Raw genomic sequence first — 18,528 nt, 5'->3', positions numbered from 1 at the left:
GTAAGCCCTGTGACAAAGGAGAGGAAATTCTATTTCTTCACCTAAAGAGCCTTTACTACTTCTGGTGTTACCGACAGCAAGATTTAAGCTCAGCAACAATTTACATGGACTTAAGCCTGAAGAACAACCAACTGCTAACGAGAGCACTCAGGGCATCCTTCAGCAAATGTCTGCCAGAGTGACCAGCCAAGTCCAGCTGCATTCATTTCCAGTGACCAAAGCAGGTGGTCAGGGACCCAATTATGACCTCGAACACTAAATCAGAGTCCTGCAGATTACCTGATCCAACAATTAGTCCGGCCCTTTGCTTTGCTGTGGGTTTGTCCACAATTATCACTCTTTCTTGAAATTATTAGTTTGTTTATTGTGGCAGAGTTTACTGAACAGCAGACTGTTTGGCAGCTTTCAGGTTTGGATATATTTTTGCTTCACAACATTTTTTTCCCCAGAATTTTTCCCTAAAACAAAAATGTAGAAAGAATCACTTCTGGAAGTGACACATTTTGTGCATAAGATGTTTTATTTATCCACATTTTTCAAAGAAGTCTAGAAATAAAATTTTTCCTTAACCAATAAATTGAATCATTTCAACTTCAAAATGTCTGAACAGACAGGAATTTTTAAAAAAAATGTTAAACCAAATGCAATTTCTGGAATCAGCATACATCAGTATGGCCTATTCTGTGATTCTCACAGAAACTAGAATTTACATAACAAATGTGCCCACCTTCAAAGTAGACTATAAACTCAGAGAACCAATTGAATAAATCACTTTGCAAGAGACAAATACTTTCCTTTGGTCTTTTTTTAGACTGCAACCCCCTAGGGCAGGGATAGTCTTTATTTTACACCATGTATCAGGCCAGCCCACTGCTGAAATTTAAGTAATAGCTTCCACCAGACCTGATTCACATCATAAAAATCAACTTGTGCCCTCCTGTTGACACCTCTGTATAGGACTGGAACTGAGCAGATAATCCACACTGGATGTTGTTTGATTTCAAGTGGAGTTAGTGAGATAATATGGTGTAGACTGCTGAATTTTCTCATTAGAATAACACGTTTGTGGTTTTTTTTATTCATTTCTCCTCTTAACCACATTCTCACATCTCATTGTAGATTGTGGATTACAAGCCATATATGAAACTAAAGCAGTCAAAGCAACCATCTGTATTTTTGTGATTCATGAGATAATTTTAACATTTACCCTTGTCGTTGCTGTGTACTCATTGAACACCATTCTATCACAGCAAAAATAATTAAAAGAGGTTTTTTCCCTCTTTTTATTTATTTATGTCATGAGGACAAGCTTGAAACAAACTCCATTCCTTCTCCTTCCTTTTCTGCCTTCCCTGCAAAGTCAGTTAAATACATGATTCACGAGGCTATAATTTGATGAATTTGATTTCTTATAGTGGTACTAGCAGACAGGCAGAGCGGAAAATGTGCTTTCTGTATTACCATATGCTCTGCTTTTCCACAGCAAAGCAAAAGATCAAATGCTATTGTCTTTCCTTCTCTGTCATTGTAAATTATTCTGAGGAATCTGCTGCTTGAGATTAGGGAAGGTCAAGCCACAAATGCTCGTGGTCCTGAGTGTCCTCATCTTTTGTGAGACTTCTCTAGAATCCGTGGAAGCCATACATATGCCTATGGAGACTGATCTCTTTTCTTAGTGCTGTCCAAAATTGCAATGCCTCTGCATATGGATGGACTTATGGACAGGTTTGATAAATTCTTCGAGGACCACATTCCTTAGATAACATGTCAGCATCTTGTTCCTGCAATTTGTTGGAACATAAGATCAAGAGCTTGTCCCTTGGCTCTGTAAATCAGCAGCTTGAATGTAGACCGAGGTGTTGAACATGCCTTCCTTATTTTGTTCTTTGTTACATAGTGTTTTCCTAATGTTATGCACCTATCTCGTACAAAGCAGAGATTTACATATGCAGTGTGTTCCACACTAAAGGCAGGATTCCAAAGCCTTTACTCATGGTAAAAAGGTCCCTCCTCCATGAGTAATGCCTTGGAGATCAGGGAAGCTCCTAGTGAAATTAAGCAGTTACTTAACACTGGTCAAGCTTTAGAGCCTTTCCTTATAGCATTAGGGACAAATATTAAGGTCTCTTTCCATCCTGTACCTCTGGGTTGATGTGATCCCACAGATCCTGGGGAGGTTTGTGTCATGTGGGAATAAAGTCAACAGCCAGAAACACATGGGCAGCAGCCTGGTATCAAAGCCAAATCAAGGGAACTCAACCCAAATTATCACCCAACCCTGTGGATATCTGAGAGATCTGTCAGTCCCTATACATCCAACATTTCACAAGTATTTTTAGTAGCTGGACAGACTATGTGTCCCATTCCATGAGCTCAGGGAGAGAGCAGCTCATGAGTTGACACTGGAAAAGCCTTCTCTGCTGTTTAAAAATAGCTCCAGTTGTGGTGGATAAAGGCTGCTCACTCCCCAAGGGAAGGAGAGGAGGTGTTCTGTATATGTAAATGCCTGAAAAGCTGGAGAACAGTGCCTAAGGACTTCCATTTCTGCTTGCTTAATTAAGGGGAAATAGGCTGTCCTGTGTCAAACAAAAATCAGTGTTTCCATGACACCTCTCTTTCTCCATCCCAAGCAATCCCAATTGCTGCTGTGGTATTTTACCTTTCCTGAGTCAACAGCTGTGTTTGTGCCCCATTTAACAACCCTCAATGAACCTGAGCACTTTTTTAAATTGCTCACATGCATCACCACATCCTATGGCAATGTCCTTCCCAGCAAAGCTGGGCACTGGGGGAAAAGTGCAGCTTTGGTAAAATAAGGTTCTTGTAGAGTGTGGGCCATGGGTCCTGAGGAGATGGCCAGTGACTTCTGCTCTTCTGGGCCAAGTGTCAGCAGAGCAAGTTTCTCAATACCCTGGCCCTGTCTCCAGCAAAACTGGTGCCTGTTAGCAATGCCATTACTATTTGGGTGGGAGGTAGTTATATCTGTTAGGCACAGATTTATAAGGACACTGCAGCATCTAATTTGTAAACTAAAGAAAATCTCTCTACTGTGTTTAGGATGAAGTCTAATCTGCCAGCTTTGAGCAGAGTGAATTGGTGAAACATTGGAAGAGAACTTGCAGAACTCGTTATACTTGTTCTGTGAATAACACAAGGCTTTCTATTTCCCATGCTCTTGTTCTGATGAATTTTACAGGCACTAAAGTAAACAAATGCCTTTCCTAGAGAAATGCTGCTATTTAAAATACTCTGGCTGGATTTTTGTTTTAAACTGGAAAGAAAGCAAATACATCATTCCACTCTGATTACCCAGAGCAGTGAATTTTTTTTGTTCTTTGGACCTGCCTAGAGGCACATATGCAACCCCTATGCAGCAAACCCTGCCTGGGTTCATTGACCTCTTTCACACTGGGCTCCAAGTAAGTCTGAGTGGGCTCCACATCACAGGCAAAAGGGAGAGTTAAACCAGTTCAAGCCATGGAGCTTCCTGCTCATGGCCTCTGTTCCCCCCACCTTGACCCATACATACCAGCAAGTGGCCTCCCCCAAGGTTTTATCCTTGTTTTAATCCCTTCTAGAAAATGAAAAGTCAGATTTTCATATTAATATAGAGGTTAACCAGCCTGTGGTAAGATCTCCTGGCTGGACTGACTTGATTCATACTGCTCTTGTCACAACACCAGTAATTAAGAGTGAACAGAGCAGCAATGCCAGTGTTGTATCCCATCAACCTGGATATCTTTCTATTTCAGGGAAGAACCTTCACTTAAGAAATGAGAGTGCAGCTGGTCCCTAAAAGAGAAAATACCCCTTTGCACATACCAAACCGAAATCATTGTGGAATGTCAAGATTTAAGAATATTTAGCATTCCTGAAGCTCTCCCTCAATGTAAAGCACCATGTGGTTATTAAGTTGTTATTCTTAAAAATTCTTTAGGTATTTGTGCTACTTGTTATCCCCATTTTACATAGGGAATGTTGGTCTTACAGAGACTTACAGCTTTTGAAGCTCTGGCTCCTATTTCAGCATCTAATTTTTCAGACGACACATAGAAATTGTGAGGTTTTGAGACTTTTTCATTGTAATTCTTATTTCCCCTTACTTCCTTCTCCATACTCAGACAAGACTTCTGTTCACTTATGGTCAGTCTTCTGGTTCTTGAGAAAGTGCAAAACAAACACAATTTCCTTGTTTTCCTTTCCTGAGGGAAGTCCTTGTGAGCTAGCAGCCGACTCTCCAAGGAGGCCCTCTGACTTCTGTGTGGGCTTGCTCAAGTAGACCTGGCTTCTGTAGCACTTTATGTTAGCTTCAGGGTGAGATGCAGAGATTAAAAAAAAGGTCAAGAGCAGATCTGTGAATGACAAACATCACAATCATGGAGCACATGTGCCTCCACCATGAGCCGTAACAACTCTGGTAACCTTGGACCACACTGATGTCCTGATACAGTCTCTTTAAACTTACCAAAAAAAGCCTGGAGAGAGCTGTTCAGACACACTGCAGTGTGCTCCAATTCAAATAAGGTCACAGAGTTGCACTCTCTCAACCTGTCATTATTCCTGAGGCGCTAGAAAGGACATCAAGGATGCATTTCAGCTGTTTCATGTCACACAACCACAGCTTCTTGCCAGCCCCCGATTTTTCAGTTTGGAAGAGAGATTCATGCAGTCATTCCATCTATTGATCCCCATTCCTGTTAACTAATTTTAACCAAATACCATGGAAGAGCAAGGACCTCCCAAGCCTTGTGAAATCAGGTGGTAGGTACAGAGGAGATGCTGAAGCTGTTGTATCACCATCAGCCCATGTGGCCAATCACCACGGATACACCTCCATACCAGCTGCCTCTAATCCAGCTGGTGTTGGAGGGCACAGGAATGTACTGCAGATGACAGGCAACAAAAGGAGAAAGGAAAATCATTTGTAGAAAAACAGTCTCCAATAGTTCCACCGCTGGGAGCTCCAGGAATTTGTTTCCTGCTCCGTGTAGGAGAAGCACTTCTGTATTCTGCAGCCATGTAGAAAACAGGTAAGATTTTAAATAGCTCACCTATTTGCAGACTTATTCATTTCCACAAGACCCTCATCTCAAATTAATAGATTGGGCAAGGCAGACAAAGAAAAAGCAGTCACACAAATAAGCCAGAAAAGCCAAAGTATTGGGTTGCATGAGCAAGTGCTGGCTGGATAAGCAAGAGCTAGGCAATGTAGCATAAATCCATGAAGGAAGAACATTATTGAGGTTTAAACTGATAAAACCTTTAGGAAGCTTGAGTCATTGGTGATAAATTTCTATCTTCAGAGGAAATAAGGCTTAAGGAAAAGGAGCTGGTTTAAAATATATTTAAAGTATCAAATTGCATGTATTTATGCCAAAGTCACTTTCCCACTCCCACAGACTGGGAATAGAAATTGTGGTCCACACTCGCCTCTTTGAAAACTGCAGCATCAGTTGTTTTACAGTCAAATAAGCAGTGAGGTCAGGAAGGAAGCAGGTCTGGAAAAGTTAATGCCTTGCACTGGGTCTCATTTTTTAAAGTGAATTGGGTCTTTAGTTCTGCAGAAATGGCTGGGAAAGGAAGTAATGCATGAAATCAAATGACGAGGAGCTTGTAAGTTTGGGGAGCTGCATATGAAGACGGGATGATGGAGAATGTGAAGTAGCCTATCCAATCTAAACTGTTTCAGAAAAAAAATTGGCAGGAGGCAGGTCTCTTTATCCTCATATATCCCTGGGCTCTTTTATGGTATGCTTTCTATTACACCAGGATATTGTGTTCTTGCCAGCAGTGCAGGATATCTCACACTGGTAGCTGGGGGTCTGAGGGAGGTGGGAGTGTGCACACGGAATTGATTATAGGTTCACATCCTCTCTCTGTCAAGTCACGTGAGGATTTTAAGGACTGACTCTGAGTTTGGAGAAGAGGAAGCTACAGAGACAGCCATATCTTAATTACCTCTGGAAGGTTTACTGAAATGCCCAAAGAATTGCTCATCTGTCTGAACAGAAAGGGAGTACTGCCATCAAAGCCGTTGGGAGCTCAAGAAGTAAATACTGGAGAGCTGAGATCAAATAGATATCCTGAGGTGTGTTGGGGACCATGCTATAAATAGGAAGGAAGAAAAAGCTCAGAGCATTCAGGGGGCCCCTCACAACCCCTTTTTGTTGCCATGTATAGACAGCACCTAAAATGGGATGTCAGCTCTTGATTATCTGGTTTGTGGACTAATTAACTTCGTCCTCAGTTGCAGCACCTTATTTCTGTGGATGCAGTGGCTAGCCCTTGCTCCCACCGTGCCTGCCTGCTGATGTGTGCCACTGTAATGGCCCCCTGAAGAGCTGCCTGGCTGCTTTTAGCCTGTTCTTTTCATTACAAGTCCTATGTATGCTGTTTACCTTGCAGTACCACCGAGTAATGGGAAGTGCTTGGCATTCTCAAGCCATTGCCATTTTCATATCAAGCGGTTTCCTAGGTAACCCATAAAAGACTGGGTCTGTTTATGTTCTGGGTTTGGGGTCAGCCCAGTTTGGAAACCTCAAAGACTGAAGTTCTAGGTCTTGTCTTGCCGTCTCAAGATTAAAATTCTTACTTCTGTAGGAACAAAAATATTTTATTGCTTCTCTTTTTTTTTCTGGAAACTGCAGATTTTGGGCAAGCATTTGTAAAAGCATTTTGGTATGGATCAGGAGTGTGCTTCTGAGGCTGACCCTCATCATGGCATGGGCTTTGGGTGCAAAACCTGTTTCTTCCAAAAAGAGCTAAGCTGAAAGATGTGCTCCAGGGGCATATGTAGCATACCCCAATGAGTAGTAGATATTCAGTCTACAGGATCACAAGGAGCAGTCTGAACTGAAATGCCCAGAAATACATGCAGTGATGATGACAGGACATATGTTGAAGCTGTTTTACTTCACAAATCCAATCCTCCAACACCAAGTCATTTACCCAAATCTCAGTGGTAACTTGCTGTGTTGGTCAACCTGCCCTAAGGCCTTCCTCAGGGGCATTTACATTGGCTCCTCCTCATTAGAAAAGAAAGATGCCATTGCTGGAAATTCAAGCACTTTGTGACATCTCTGACTTCTGGAAGATGCTCTTCTGCTTAGTCACATTTGTTGACAGTCTCCAACATGCTGCAGAAAACTTTCACCTGAGAAAGATTTTGAAAGTTAAAGTATGATAAAAAGATCAGCTGGTTACCTGTCCATGTCCTATGGAATTTGTTTCAGTACAGTTGCAATATCTCTGGGATTTAGGTTACATTCATCAGATTGAATTGACCAGACTTTGCCATATGTCTTTATTATTTAGCTATGCAGTGCTGAATAAAATATGATAGACTTTTTCATAAAGCATGATGATTTGTTTTGCTTTAAATAAAAATTATTATCTACTCTGTGGTTAAAACCCTTGGGGGACAAAAATCTCAAAGCATATGACAGAAAAATGCTTTACCCTTTTTCTTCAGTGACAGCTTTGCTATTGGGCTTAGTTTTCCTGTGGAAAATATGCAAGGTAATTATTTCAGTGGCATAATTCTGGGATCACAAAGTAGGAAGAAGCAAGGAAGTGTCTATAAACATTAGGGTTCTGACTAACAGGGCTGGGAGAAAAGAACTGACCATCATCTCTGCTTTTTTTGGCTAAAAAGAAAAATTTACCTACTCAGATACTTTAGTTATTGAATCTGTGTGCACTGGGATGAGTAAGGAACAGAACTGCTGACTGTAAAATGTTGGGAAATAGCTATGACCGTGTTCATGTTGGTCAATTGTGCAGGGAGTGTTCCCTGCACATTGTGCTAGATCATCTGCATTATTCATTTATACAAACAGTCCCAGGCTAGAATGGCCAGTACTCTTCCACATACAGTTCAGGAGGCAGCAGAGGGCAAGGAGTGCTCCTCAGAGGATGCAACCACATCAGTCTGTAGGTTGAGTGACTTAAACATTTTGATGGATACAATCTACTCTGTGACAACTCATTTCATACTGGAGAATGGCCCTGTACAGTTATTTTTCTAGTCAGCCTCTGTCTATCTTTGTTTTGAGTAGCATATAGAAATTCATGTAGGAAACAGCTAAGGTTAGAGACTTCTCCATAGTGCAAAACAAGGAGTGGATATAAAGGAAACCTGACTTATTTTACATTTACTAGCCTATATAAGGACTGGTTGCTGTAGTTTTTCAGAAGAATCAGTGTTGCAATGCCTTATCATTCCTATCTTTGTCCGCTTTGGATGCAAAACCGGCAGGAGATGGCTGAATCTGAAGAAACCCCCTTAGCCACACCCTTGATGCAACTCACATTCTTTGTGTCTTTACTCAGGGCTGCCAGCTTGCCTCACTCTCTCTGTGCCATAGATGCCTCGGCCCTACAAACACCTAAGGAGACAGTATTTTGAGCCACCACTTGCAGTATTTGCATGTGGTATTGAGCTTGGTGTGGGGGAAGGGAAGGGAAGGGAAGGGAAGGGAAGGGAAGGGAAGGGAAGGGAAGGGAAGGGAAGGGAAGGGAAGGGAAGGGAAGGGAAGGGAAGGGAAGGGAAGGGAAGGGAAGGGAAGGGAAGGGAAGGGAAGGGAAGGGAAGGGAAGGGAAGGGAAGGGAAGGGAAGGGAAGGGAAGGGAAGGGAAGGGAAGGGAAGGGAAGGGAAGGGAAGGGAAGGGAAGGGAAGGGAAGGGAAGGGAAGGGAAGGGAAGGGAAGGGAAGGGAAGGGAAGGGAAGGGAAGGGAAGGGAAGGGAAGGGAAGGGAAGGGAAGGGAAGGGAAGGGAAGGGAAGGGAAGGGAAGGGAAGGGAAGGGAAGGGAAGGGAAGGGAAGGGAAGGGAAGGGAAGGGAAGGGAAGGGAAGGGAAGGGAAGGGAAGGGAAGGGAAGGGAAGGGAAGGGAAGGGAAGGGAAGGTGCAGAGGAAGGGAAAGGGAAGGTGCAGAGGAAGGGAAAGGGAAGGCGCAGGATAAACACAACCAACCAAAGCCAACCACCCCACCAGAGCTCGGCTTCTTGGCAATTTTATTCTTCCCGAGTCAAAGTTCATGCCACGGGCTTATGCCTTGTTGTCCCCATCTCTTTGTCACTGTGGATATACATGGGCTGTGACAGGCTATGCAGTGGGTCAGGAATTAGGTGAGCAAGGGCATAAAGTGCCGAACAGAGAGTGAGAGTAATGCAATTAGCAGTATTAGTGTTCATAATCAGACACCTGGCATTACTACTCACCCATCCTGAATAACTACACAGTGTGCTCTGATAGTGTCACCAGGCACCAGCAAGGTTGGGGGTTGACCTGCTGGAAAGGAGCTCTGTGGAGAAGGCCCTGGGGTTCCTGGTGAACAGCAAGCTGCCCATGAACCATGTCCATGAGAGGAGACCTTATGAATGCATGTACATATCTGAAGGGAGGGCGTCAAGAGGATGGATCCAGGCTTTTCTCTGTGGTGCCCGGCAATATGGCGAGAGGCAATGGGCAGAAACTGATGCACAGTTTCATCTGTGTATGAGGAAGAACTTTACTGTGCAGATGACCAAGCAGATTGCCCACAACACATTGCTCAGAGAGGTTGTAGAGTCTCCCTCACTGGAAATATTCAAGAACAATCTGGATGCAATACTGTGCCATTTGCTCTAGAATGACCCTGCTTGAACAGAGAGGCTGGATCAAGTGACCCACTGTGGTACCTGTACCTTGCAATCTGACCCATTCTGTGATCCTCTGTTGGCTTTGCTTCCACTGACATCATGCTCAAACTGTATTTGCTGCAATCATACAGATTTGTATGATTTCTGGTTGAATGAAATAATATATGTACCACACTAATATCCAGGTATAAGTCACCTCAACAAAGTCCAGAAATAAGGTAGGAGCTTGTTTTTATGTAGGAAACATGTGCTGTTTAGTAATAAAGATTTTATATATAATATACCTCATTCCATCATGTTATCAGTCCTTATGGCCTTACCCTGACAGACTGCAAAACTTACTGAGGTAAGAAATGCCTAGTTCTGGTACTTGTTAAAGTTTGTGAAAAACTACAGTTGTCTCTATGTGAAGTTACTAACAATAAAATGCAGGAAATGCATTCCTTTGAAATTATCTCCTAGATGGCAATGGAGGTGCCACATTCCTCAGGAGTTCAGCAGAGATTTTGCTAGAGGGGAAAGAACAACTATACAGTGAGTAAATCAGAATACTTTTGTCAATACAGTGTGGTTATTCCTACGAAACCCTGATAACCTTGTTCAGTTTATCTTATCAATTGCTGTGTTTATCTTCAATACTGAAAGAATTTGCCATACCTTTTTTTCTCTTGCAATTACTTTAGATGTTAATCAAAATGCACAAAACAATTTTTTTTCCCTGCTTCATACTGGACAAAACTTGGGAGTCTTTTCAAAGAGAAGCGATAATTCAGAAAATAGATGGCTCACACTTTCTCTCATGCAATGGGCAAAATTAATTTTTGGGTGCTAAAAACAACTACAGCCACACAGGTCTTATTTTAAACTGATTTTTTTTTGTTGCCTACTTTCATTAATGTACAAGCTAGTGCTGTGAATCCCTAACAGAGTTTAAATAATTTTAAAAGTCTGTTCCTGATTTAAGAGAATTTTGCTGAAAAATGCCACAGTGAACTTGGTGACTGAGATGATAGATAAATGTAATGTGGGTATAAAAAATAATTAAAAACACATAGGAGCCCTCCTGAAATAACACCTTGCTCATGTGTTGAAATATTGACTGTACAATTTATTATAATTAGGCTTAATTTCAACACTTATATGTTTGTTGGTGTTGTCCTTTTTAAGTGCTGTTATATAAACAAAAAAACAAACAAACTGCTGGATTCTGTATCTGGGATGGGGCAGCCTGGGATGTATGGACAGGTTGGTGAATGAGATGCTGGAAGCAAGGCCATGGAAAGGCACCTGAGGGTCCTGGTTGATGGCAAGTGGAATGTGAGTCAGCAGTGCCCTGGCAGCCAGGAGCAGGCACAGCATCACCAGCTGGGCAAGGGAGGGCATTGTCCTGCTCTGCTCTGCTCTGCTCTGCTCTGCTCTGCTCTGCTCTGCTCTGGGGAGGCCTCACCTCGAGGGCTGGGAGCAGTTTTGGCTGCCATAGTGTAAGAAAGATACAAAGCTATTAGAGAGCATCCAAAGGAGAGCAATAAAGATGGTAAAAGGCCATGAGGGAAAGTTGTATGAGGAGCAGCTGAGGTCACTTGGTCTGTCCAACCTTGAGGAGACTGAGGGGAGATCTCATCGCAGCTAAAATCTCCTCATGAACAGAAGAGCAGGGGCAGAGACTGATATCTTCTCAGTGGTGACCAGTGGTGACCAGTGACAGGACCTGAGGGACTGGCTTGGAGTTGTGTCAGGGAAGGTTTGGGTTAGATACTGGGAAAAGGTTCTTTCCCCACAACCACAGGATGATTGGGCACTAGGACAGGCTCCCCAGGGAAGTGGTCACAGCCTCAAGCCTGACACAGTACAAGAAGTGTTTGGGCAATGCTCTCAGGCACATGATGTGACCCTTGGGGTGTCCTGTGCAAGGCCAGGCGTTAGACTCGATGATCCTGATGTGTTCCATCCAACTCAGCATATTCTGTGATTCCGTGAAGAGTGTTAAGCAAAGAGAGAAAGATCATCTGTGTAAAAATCCATCAATTTTCATCAGGGACACTCTCTAGAAATAGCATGATCCAAGGTTTAAATAGAGCTCTTGAGTGATAACCCTAGCTCTACCACTGACTCTCCGCCCAAGGCAAATTATTTTACATCTATAAAATGGAAATGATTGCTACTAACCTGCTTTACAGGAGATTTGCAAAGATAAATTACTTAATGTGTGTGCAATATTTTCAACATGCAAAGTGCCATAAAGCCCTATGAATTTTTATCTCAGCCCTTGCTTTAAAACCTGAGTGAGCAGTCATAGAAAACAAACTACAATGCAAAATATAATGCTGACAATCTCAAACACCATGCAAAATCTGAGCAAACCGGATTGTAAAACTCCACTAATTCATATCTATTAAATTTCTTGTCTTCCAGTAAAAAGCCTGCCCTTTAAAACCACTTTCATAACTCACAGAGAAGAACTGCATCACCATTGAGGAATGGTTACTGATAAATTTTTTTGAGGGCCAAATGCTGACCCTTCATGGATAATAAAAACCAACACTTCTTTTTTCTGTTTTTTCATGTAAGGAAAGGATCCAGCAGCAGGGATTTTTTTACTCTTGAGAGGATTTTGAAACTCTATTTTGTTTGGAGAGAATGTGGAAGAGATAGGAGAATTAATCCTGCTTTTCCACTGATAGGGAAATCAGTTATTTACCCTCTTACAGCTACTTCTCTCCATGTGTGGCAAAATAACCAGCTCAGTGGTGGTGAGTCAAAACCAGAAGTATGTTCATGTGGAAGAACTACCAGATTACATGATCTTCACTTTATAGGTCAGCATGTTTATGCTATATATATATATATATATATATATATATATATATACACTATAAAGCAAGCAAATCAAAAGAAAGCTGAAGACAAATGTTGCACTTAGTATTTTCGTTATGAACTACCAATTTAAAAATTGATGATCAAAAGGTTGGCCTTTGTTCCATGACCTTTGATCTGTGCACTCATGCAGCCAGCAATTAGTAATAAAATTTTGCAACATGAATATTGCCTGCCCCTGGTAAAATTGATGTTTGCTTCAAAGGAGTTATACCAAAGCAGCACTGGGTATGTGACCAGCTGTTTCAGGGAAATGTCATGTTTGAATTCAAACCATTTCAGAAATTGCTCAGTTGGGTAAAAAAGGCCTGAAATTCCTGCCTGTGGTAAGCTTCTCAAACTTCAGTCTTAGAGTTCCTTTACGTGTCTCATGACCTTGGCAAGCAGAGCACAATGCCACAAAAGTAACACATTTCTGCTCACCAAGGTGGGAGGACAGAATTTACAGCAGCCTGCTGTGCAGCCCCTTCAGCAGTACTGCACTGCCAGCAGCAGATGAGATCTCCTCTAGTGGGTAGCTGCAGTGTGGGGAAACATTTAAAGGGAAATCTGCCTAGTCCTCTCCTTGCTCACCATGCCAGCAATGGGGGAGGTGTTTTGTTTACTTGAATTTATGTGCGTTTATGTCAGGGCAGTACATGACTGGGGGGGGGGGGGGGGGGAAGCAAGTATGAAATATTCCTGCTCAGTATATCAAGTAGAATCACGAAAATTCTGCAAAGCAAGTATTTGTTCTTCAGCATGTTAGGACAAGATTTGGACCAGCTTCTCCATGCAAAAATGTTTTCTTTTTTTTCTATGTTTAGTTTGGTTTTCATTTGTCACTCTTGAAAAAGAAATCCTTTCTTTTTCAAGATTTTAAAAACCTTATAACCTTCTATATTGGTAGCTTGATACCCAGTGTGTGTCTAGGGGCACATTTTTATTTATTATTTACCTACAGAACTGATTAGAAGTTCATTTCTTGGTTGTCTTAATTGCATTTCCTTTATCATCATGCAAGCTGTAATCATTAGTGTGTGCTGAGGATGCTTTGCAACTCTTCTCTCCCTAGAAGTTGATCTCTTTTTGAAAGGTCTCTCTCACTTTTAAAGATACTCCTATTTGTCTAAATAAATGAAAATAAACCATATACACATAATCTTTATGAAGTTGCACTATGTGACAACCTTTGAAGCAAATTTGTACTAATATTGTATTGTAAGCTCAGGTTCTGCCCTCAGTTACAGCCATGAAACCAATCACATGAATAGAGTTCCTCGGATGTTGTTAATGTCTGAGTTTACTTCAAAGTACACCTTCCACATTATTTACAAAATACAATTGAACCAGAATGGCAGCTACAGCATGTGAAAGCTGTCTTGTAATGCAACTCATCTTAATAAATGATTAAAGGCATGCGGCCAGGCATCGGGCTTTGTGCTAGGATGTGTGAATGGGATAGTAGTTTTCTTTGCCTGGTTAGGACAGCGGCTAGTTAAACTACCAGAAGAAACAGATTTTACAGAGGAATTTGACTGGTAGGAGAAGGGTGATGGATCTCTCAGAGAAACATGCATAACAGAGAAAAGTCAAGGTACACTCAGCGGCTATTTTGCAATCTATTGTGCTTCAGTACCCTGTGACAGGCACTAACATTTAGCACGGAATTTCCCAAATCTCATGTCATTATTTGCTTTAGTTCTGGAGTTCCCACTTAATCACAGCAGTTTTAAGTCTTCATATCCTATTGACTGTGTAACCTAAGCCCTCAGAAGAGCTATATGAAGAAATTACCATCAGCGTTTAGCAGGTTTGAGTGTTGAATCATGATTTACTCGGAGAAACCCCAGCCCAACAGACAAGTGGCACGCCTGTGTCCTATTTACATACCTGAGAGACAAGACAGTGCTTTCTCCCACTTTCCAGAGAAACAGCCTGTTAAAAAACCAGAGGAATATTTTAATGAATCCTGAATAGCTTGGGTTTCCCTCTCGGCGGAAAGCAGCACCATACAGGCTCTCTTTTGCTTAATGTCTGTGGATTTACTTGGAGCACCTTGTGTTATTTTGTATTTATTAAGTAACTCGCTACGCGGAGCAAGGAGCACTTTCTCAGCGCTGGCGGCAGGGGAATCGAAGCGGTACGGGCAGACATGGACCCTGTTATCCGTGTGCTAGATACGCATTCTAACTGCGCTGTTTCATTCCACACACACACTTGGCCTCACAAGTATTGGGAGTAAAATGACCAGGAGAGCAGGACTATTCGCAGAGGCCGAGTGGGCTCCGCTGATTTCGGGGGGGCGGAAAGGAGGCTGGAGCCCCGGAGATGCGCCCCTAGGGCGTGGCTCGAACCTCCGGAGCGGCTTCGCTGCTCCCCGGTGAAACACCTCAGCTCTCCCTCGCCCGAACTCCTTTCCGTGGAGCTGCGACGGGACAGCTCTCCCTGAGGAACGGGCCGGGACAGCGCTTCTGCGGCAACCCCCCGGGACACCCGCGCTGTTGTGACCCTCTGCTCCCCACCTTTCCTGGCCGGGAGCACACAGGAGGGCAGGAGCTGTGCTAGGGCCACGCCGCTTCTCTGCGAGCGGTGCCGCAAATGCACGCTCATGCCTTTGGCAGCTGCCGGGCACAAACTGCCAGGAAGTAGAAAATCCACACATACACACCCTCCCGAGTAAGGAGGAACGACTAAACTCTCGTCCCCTCACCCACCTCCTCTCATCCTATATTCCTGGACAGGTGGGGGGCCCGCCCCTTCTCCACCTCGGCGGGGACGGCACTGCCGGTTTCTCCTCCCCTCTGCTCCTTGCTCCCTCCCAATCCTCCTCCTCCTTGGCGTCCCCAGAGGGAGCCCCTGCGCTCGGCGACCGAGTGGAGAGCTCAGCCGGGCGCACCCCGTCCCACAGCCGGCTCCAGCCGCTCCGCAACCCCTGTGCATCCGCCGCCGCCTGCAGCAGGAGGAGCAGAGGCGGGAGGAGGAGGAGGAGGAAGAGGAGGAGGAAGGCAGCAGCCCGCCCGCAGCGGGGCACGCACGTGTGCGCGCAGACCTCGACGGCCGCCCTCCAGCATGCTGCTCGGAGCCGCGCAGGGCAGAGCGCCGGAGAGGAGCTGATCGCTGCCGCGGGAGAAGAGCTGAGGGAGCAGGAGCGGCTCCGCGGAACCATCCGTGCGCCCGTCCCGTCCGACCCCCCAGGCACTCCGCCGAAGGAGCGGCGGTCCCGCGGCATGGGCGGCCGCAGCCCCGTCGCTGCCGCCGGGCCCCGCGGCGCCGCTGTCCTGGTGCTGCTGCTGGGGCGCCTCGCTCTCTGCCTCGCCGTGGAGGGAAAGAAAGGTAGGGGACCGGGGGGCGAGCGTGCGGGGGTCCCGCCGCCCTTTGCCGGCTGCGTACCGGGAGACCAGGGAGCCGGAGCTGCGGGCGGCTGCGTGCCGCGGCCTCCCGTGGGGAGAGGCGGAGGGAAAGTCCCAACTACTTATTTCCCTAAGAAAAAAAAAAAACAAACAAAAAAACAAAAAACAAATCAAAACAAAAAACCCACCCTCAAAACAGAGAGAGGCGAGAAATGGGGAGAAAACCAAACCTGTAGCAGCGATCACGCAGCCCTGACTTCCTGATTCTTGGCTTATTTTCTTTTGTGGGGGTGGAGGAAATAAAAGGGAATAAGCCTTGGCACATCTCATCGGTTGTGCTTCTCTTCTTTAGTGTTTCTTTTTTCTTCTTCCCCCCTTCCCACGTTTCCCAGTCCCTCCCCGGAGAGCACTCCCCGGCTCAGCCCAGCACACCCGCTCTCGGCTCCCCTGTACCGGGACGGCGGGGAAAAGCCGCGGGGTTCCCGAGTAAGCGCCGCTCCGGTCACCCGCTGTCGCTCTGACCCGGACACCTCCGCTTCTCCTGTTCAGAAATAGTCGTAGTCGTAATAATAAACAGAAGCATACACCTGGGGAGGGGGTGACTGAAAAAAAGGGGAACTTCGTGTGAGTTCTGGTTCCCCAGCTATCAGAAAGAAGAGCGATTTACCCCTGCCCGACCCGGCGCGAAGGAGCCGCCGTCCCGTCCCGTCCTGTCCCGAGCCTGCCGGCGCTGCCCGCCCGTCCCGGCGGTGCGTGGGAACAGCACGGCGGGGCTGGCTCTGGTGCCGGGCCGTGGGGCTGCCGCGGGTGCTTGGGCTTTCCTTCGTTATTGGAGAAGCTGTCTCAGAGGGCGAGAAGACGTTTCTGGCCGGTCAGACCCGTCACATTTTCTATGTGTGTGGTGTTCTCTTTTGTGAGTTTGGAAAGCAGGCCCCGGCTGCTGTTCCAGCCGGAGAGCAGTCCTCTTAATCTTGGAAATCTGCCAGCCAGAGGAAAAAATGCAGATTTGGGTGGTTTGGTTTTTCTTCTTTTTCCTTTCATTCTTTTTAAAGAAAAAGCGGGAGAAGAGAACTATTACTTTCTAGAAGGGCTGATTGCATGGCTTAGAGCAACTGAGTTAGAGTCTTTCGTGACTGTGGACTGTAAAGCCGCCCTGAAAGTGAGGAACACCCCATCCAAAAGAACTAGTTGCACAACCTTTAAAAAGCGGAAAGATTCTCTTGTTCCAGAAATCAAGTTCATACCTGTTGTTGATGTAACATGGGCAGTTTTTCTTTCCTGGTTTTCTTTTTATTTATTTTTTTTTCCTCACCCTTTGAAGGTGATGAGAAGTAAAGTTCCTCCCATCTGCTCTGCCTGTCTTTTGGGATGCAGTCTCAGGTGCACATGCCCTGTATAATATGTTAAGAGTGAGGATAAATACCCCATTTATAATGCTTAATTCTATGTCTCATAAGCTTAGGAGGTTGCCGGTTTTTTGAGGATTACTAAACAATCAATGGCTACGTGATAAATCCAATAGAGGTTATTCTCAGGATGTTGTGTCAGCAAGTAACTGTTCCTCTGGTAAGAGCTGGAGGCTCAGTGGCAGAGGTGGAGGCAGAAGGATTTCTTCAGAAAACATTAATCAATTGATTGGACTTCATTAGTTTCTCCCCACACTTGAAGATAAGCAAGAAAATTACTCAGAGGCACAAAATGAAGCAACATCTGAGAATTGTACGTTATTGATTTGAAGCAAAAGGTCCAGCAGGTAGTAGAGGATCAGTGTATGTTCAGGACTGCCTCCTTGGTCAAATGATGAGACCTAGCATCGGAATTCAGAGAAATGCTGAAAGGAAACTTGCTGTCATAAATATATGCAACACTTCTGCAAGTTCAAGTCACATGTGAAATGGCACTTCTTAAAACTTCAACCTGATTTGTTCTGTTACCAAATGGAGTGGTCTCAAAAAAAGAAAAGGTGCCCGGGCAGCTGTTAGAAGAACATCAGAATCAGCCTATAAAATCCGATCAACAAAATGTCTGAATGGAAATTTAAATACAATTGTGTCTTCTCCCAAAATTCTTTAATTAATTTTCTTGAAGGTGGATGAGAGAAAACTGGTTTTGTTGTAACACTGTAATCATTAAGATTCAAACAAAAGCCTAATTGAACATATTCCAGAGCCAAACAACATTGCTCAAAATTAAGTACTCTCATCACAGGATCAATACTCACCTCTGTGTACCTGCTCTGATGTTGACCCACATTAAGCACAGTGGAACTAATCCAGATTTCCACGAATCTACCCAGGAGGCCTGCTTGGTGGTACCTGAGATAAATACCTGTGATAGCTGGCATGCCACTTATGCTGGATGCATTTGACCTGTGTCCTTTTTGTGTGACAGTGCTCGGTGACAGTGCTACGGTTCAGCAAATTGCTTTTTGTTGCTATATATTGGTTTTATATCTTTAGTTTTGATCTGTAGCTGCAGCCGTTGTGGGATGGGAGTGTGCTGCTGCTCCGTGTCGGGAGTGTGCATGCAGGCATGCCAGGCGCCTCGGGAGCTGCCAGAGTGGACGGCGGTACCTTTCTGTACCTACACTCTTACACAAAGGATTGAGTTCTTTAAGGGTATCCAAGTGTTCATGTCCATGGGAAGTAAAAGACTTTAGTCTATTATCCTGTGCACTGTTTATG

General features: G+C 44.5%; 1 protein-coding gene and 1 long non-coding RNA gene across 6 annotated transcripts in view; one reads left to right on the top strand and one right to left on the bottom strand.

Annotated features, from left to right (window-relative positions):
- Positions 1 to 4,056: 4,056 nt before the first annotated feature.
- Positions 4,057 to 17,032, bottom strand: LOC132329240 (uncharacterized). 4 transcript variants are annotated; one of them, XR_009486997.1, is made up of 5 exons: positions 16,512 to 17,032; positions 15,209 to 16,385; positions 14,385 to 14,429; positions 8,311 to 8,387; positions 4,057 to 7,153 (listed from the first exon to the last, which is right to left on the bottom strand). It is a non-coding gene; the product is annotated as an uncharacterized LOC132329240 (long non-coding RNA). The 4 variants fall into 4 exon arrangements; XR_009487000.1 differs by having other exon boundaries at positions 15,209 to 16,823; positions 16,923 to 17,030; XR_009486999.1 differs by having other exon boundaries at positions 16,033 to 17,032.
- EGFR (epidermal growth factor receptor) overlaps positions 15,693 to 18,528 on the top strand; it is a 156,761-nt gene continuing 153,925 nt past the window's right edge. For both annotated transcript variants that reach the window (XM_059850076.1, XM_059850067.1), the window contains exon 1: positions 15,693 to 15,827. In XM_059850076.1, coding sequence (XP_059706059.1) covers positions 15,722 to 15,827 — 106 coding nt within the window. In that variant the 5' untranslated portion in view covers positions 15,693 to 15,721. The remainder of the gene's footprint in view (positions 15,828 to 18,528) is intronic.

Source organism: Haemorhous mexicanus, chromosome 1 (assembly GCF_027477595.1).
Source record: "Haemorhous mexicanus isolate bHaeMex1 chromosome 1, bHaeMex1.pri, whole genome shotgun sequence".
NCBI lineage: Eukaryota > Metazoa > Chordata > Aves > Passeriformes > Fringillidae > Haemorhous > Haemorhous mexicanus.
Note: the sequence above shows the minus strand (reverse complement) of the source record. Positions and strands in the feature narration are given on the sequence as shown.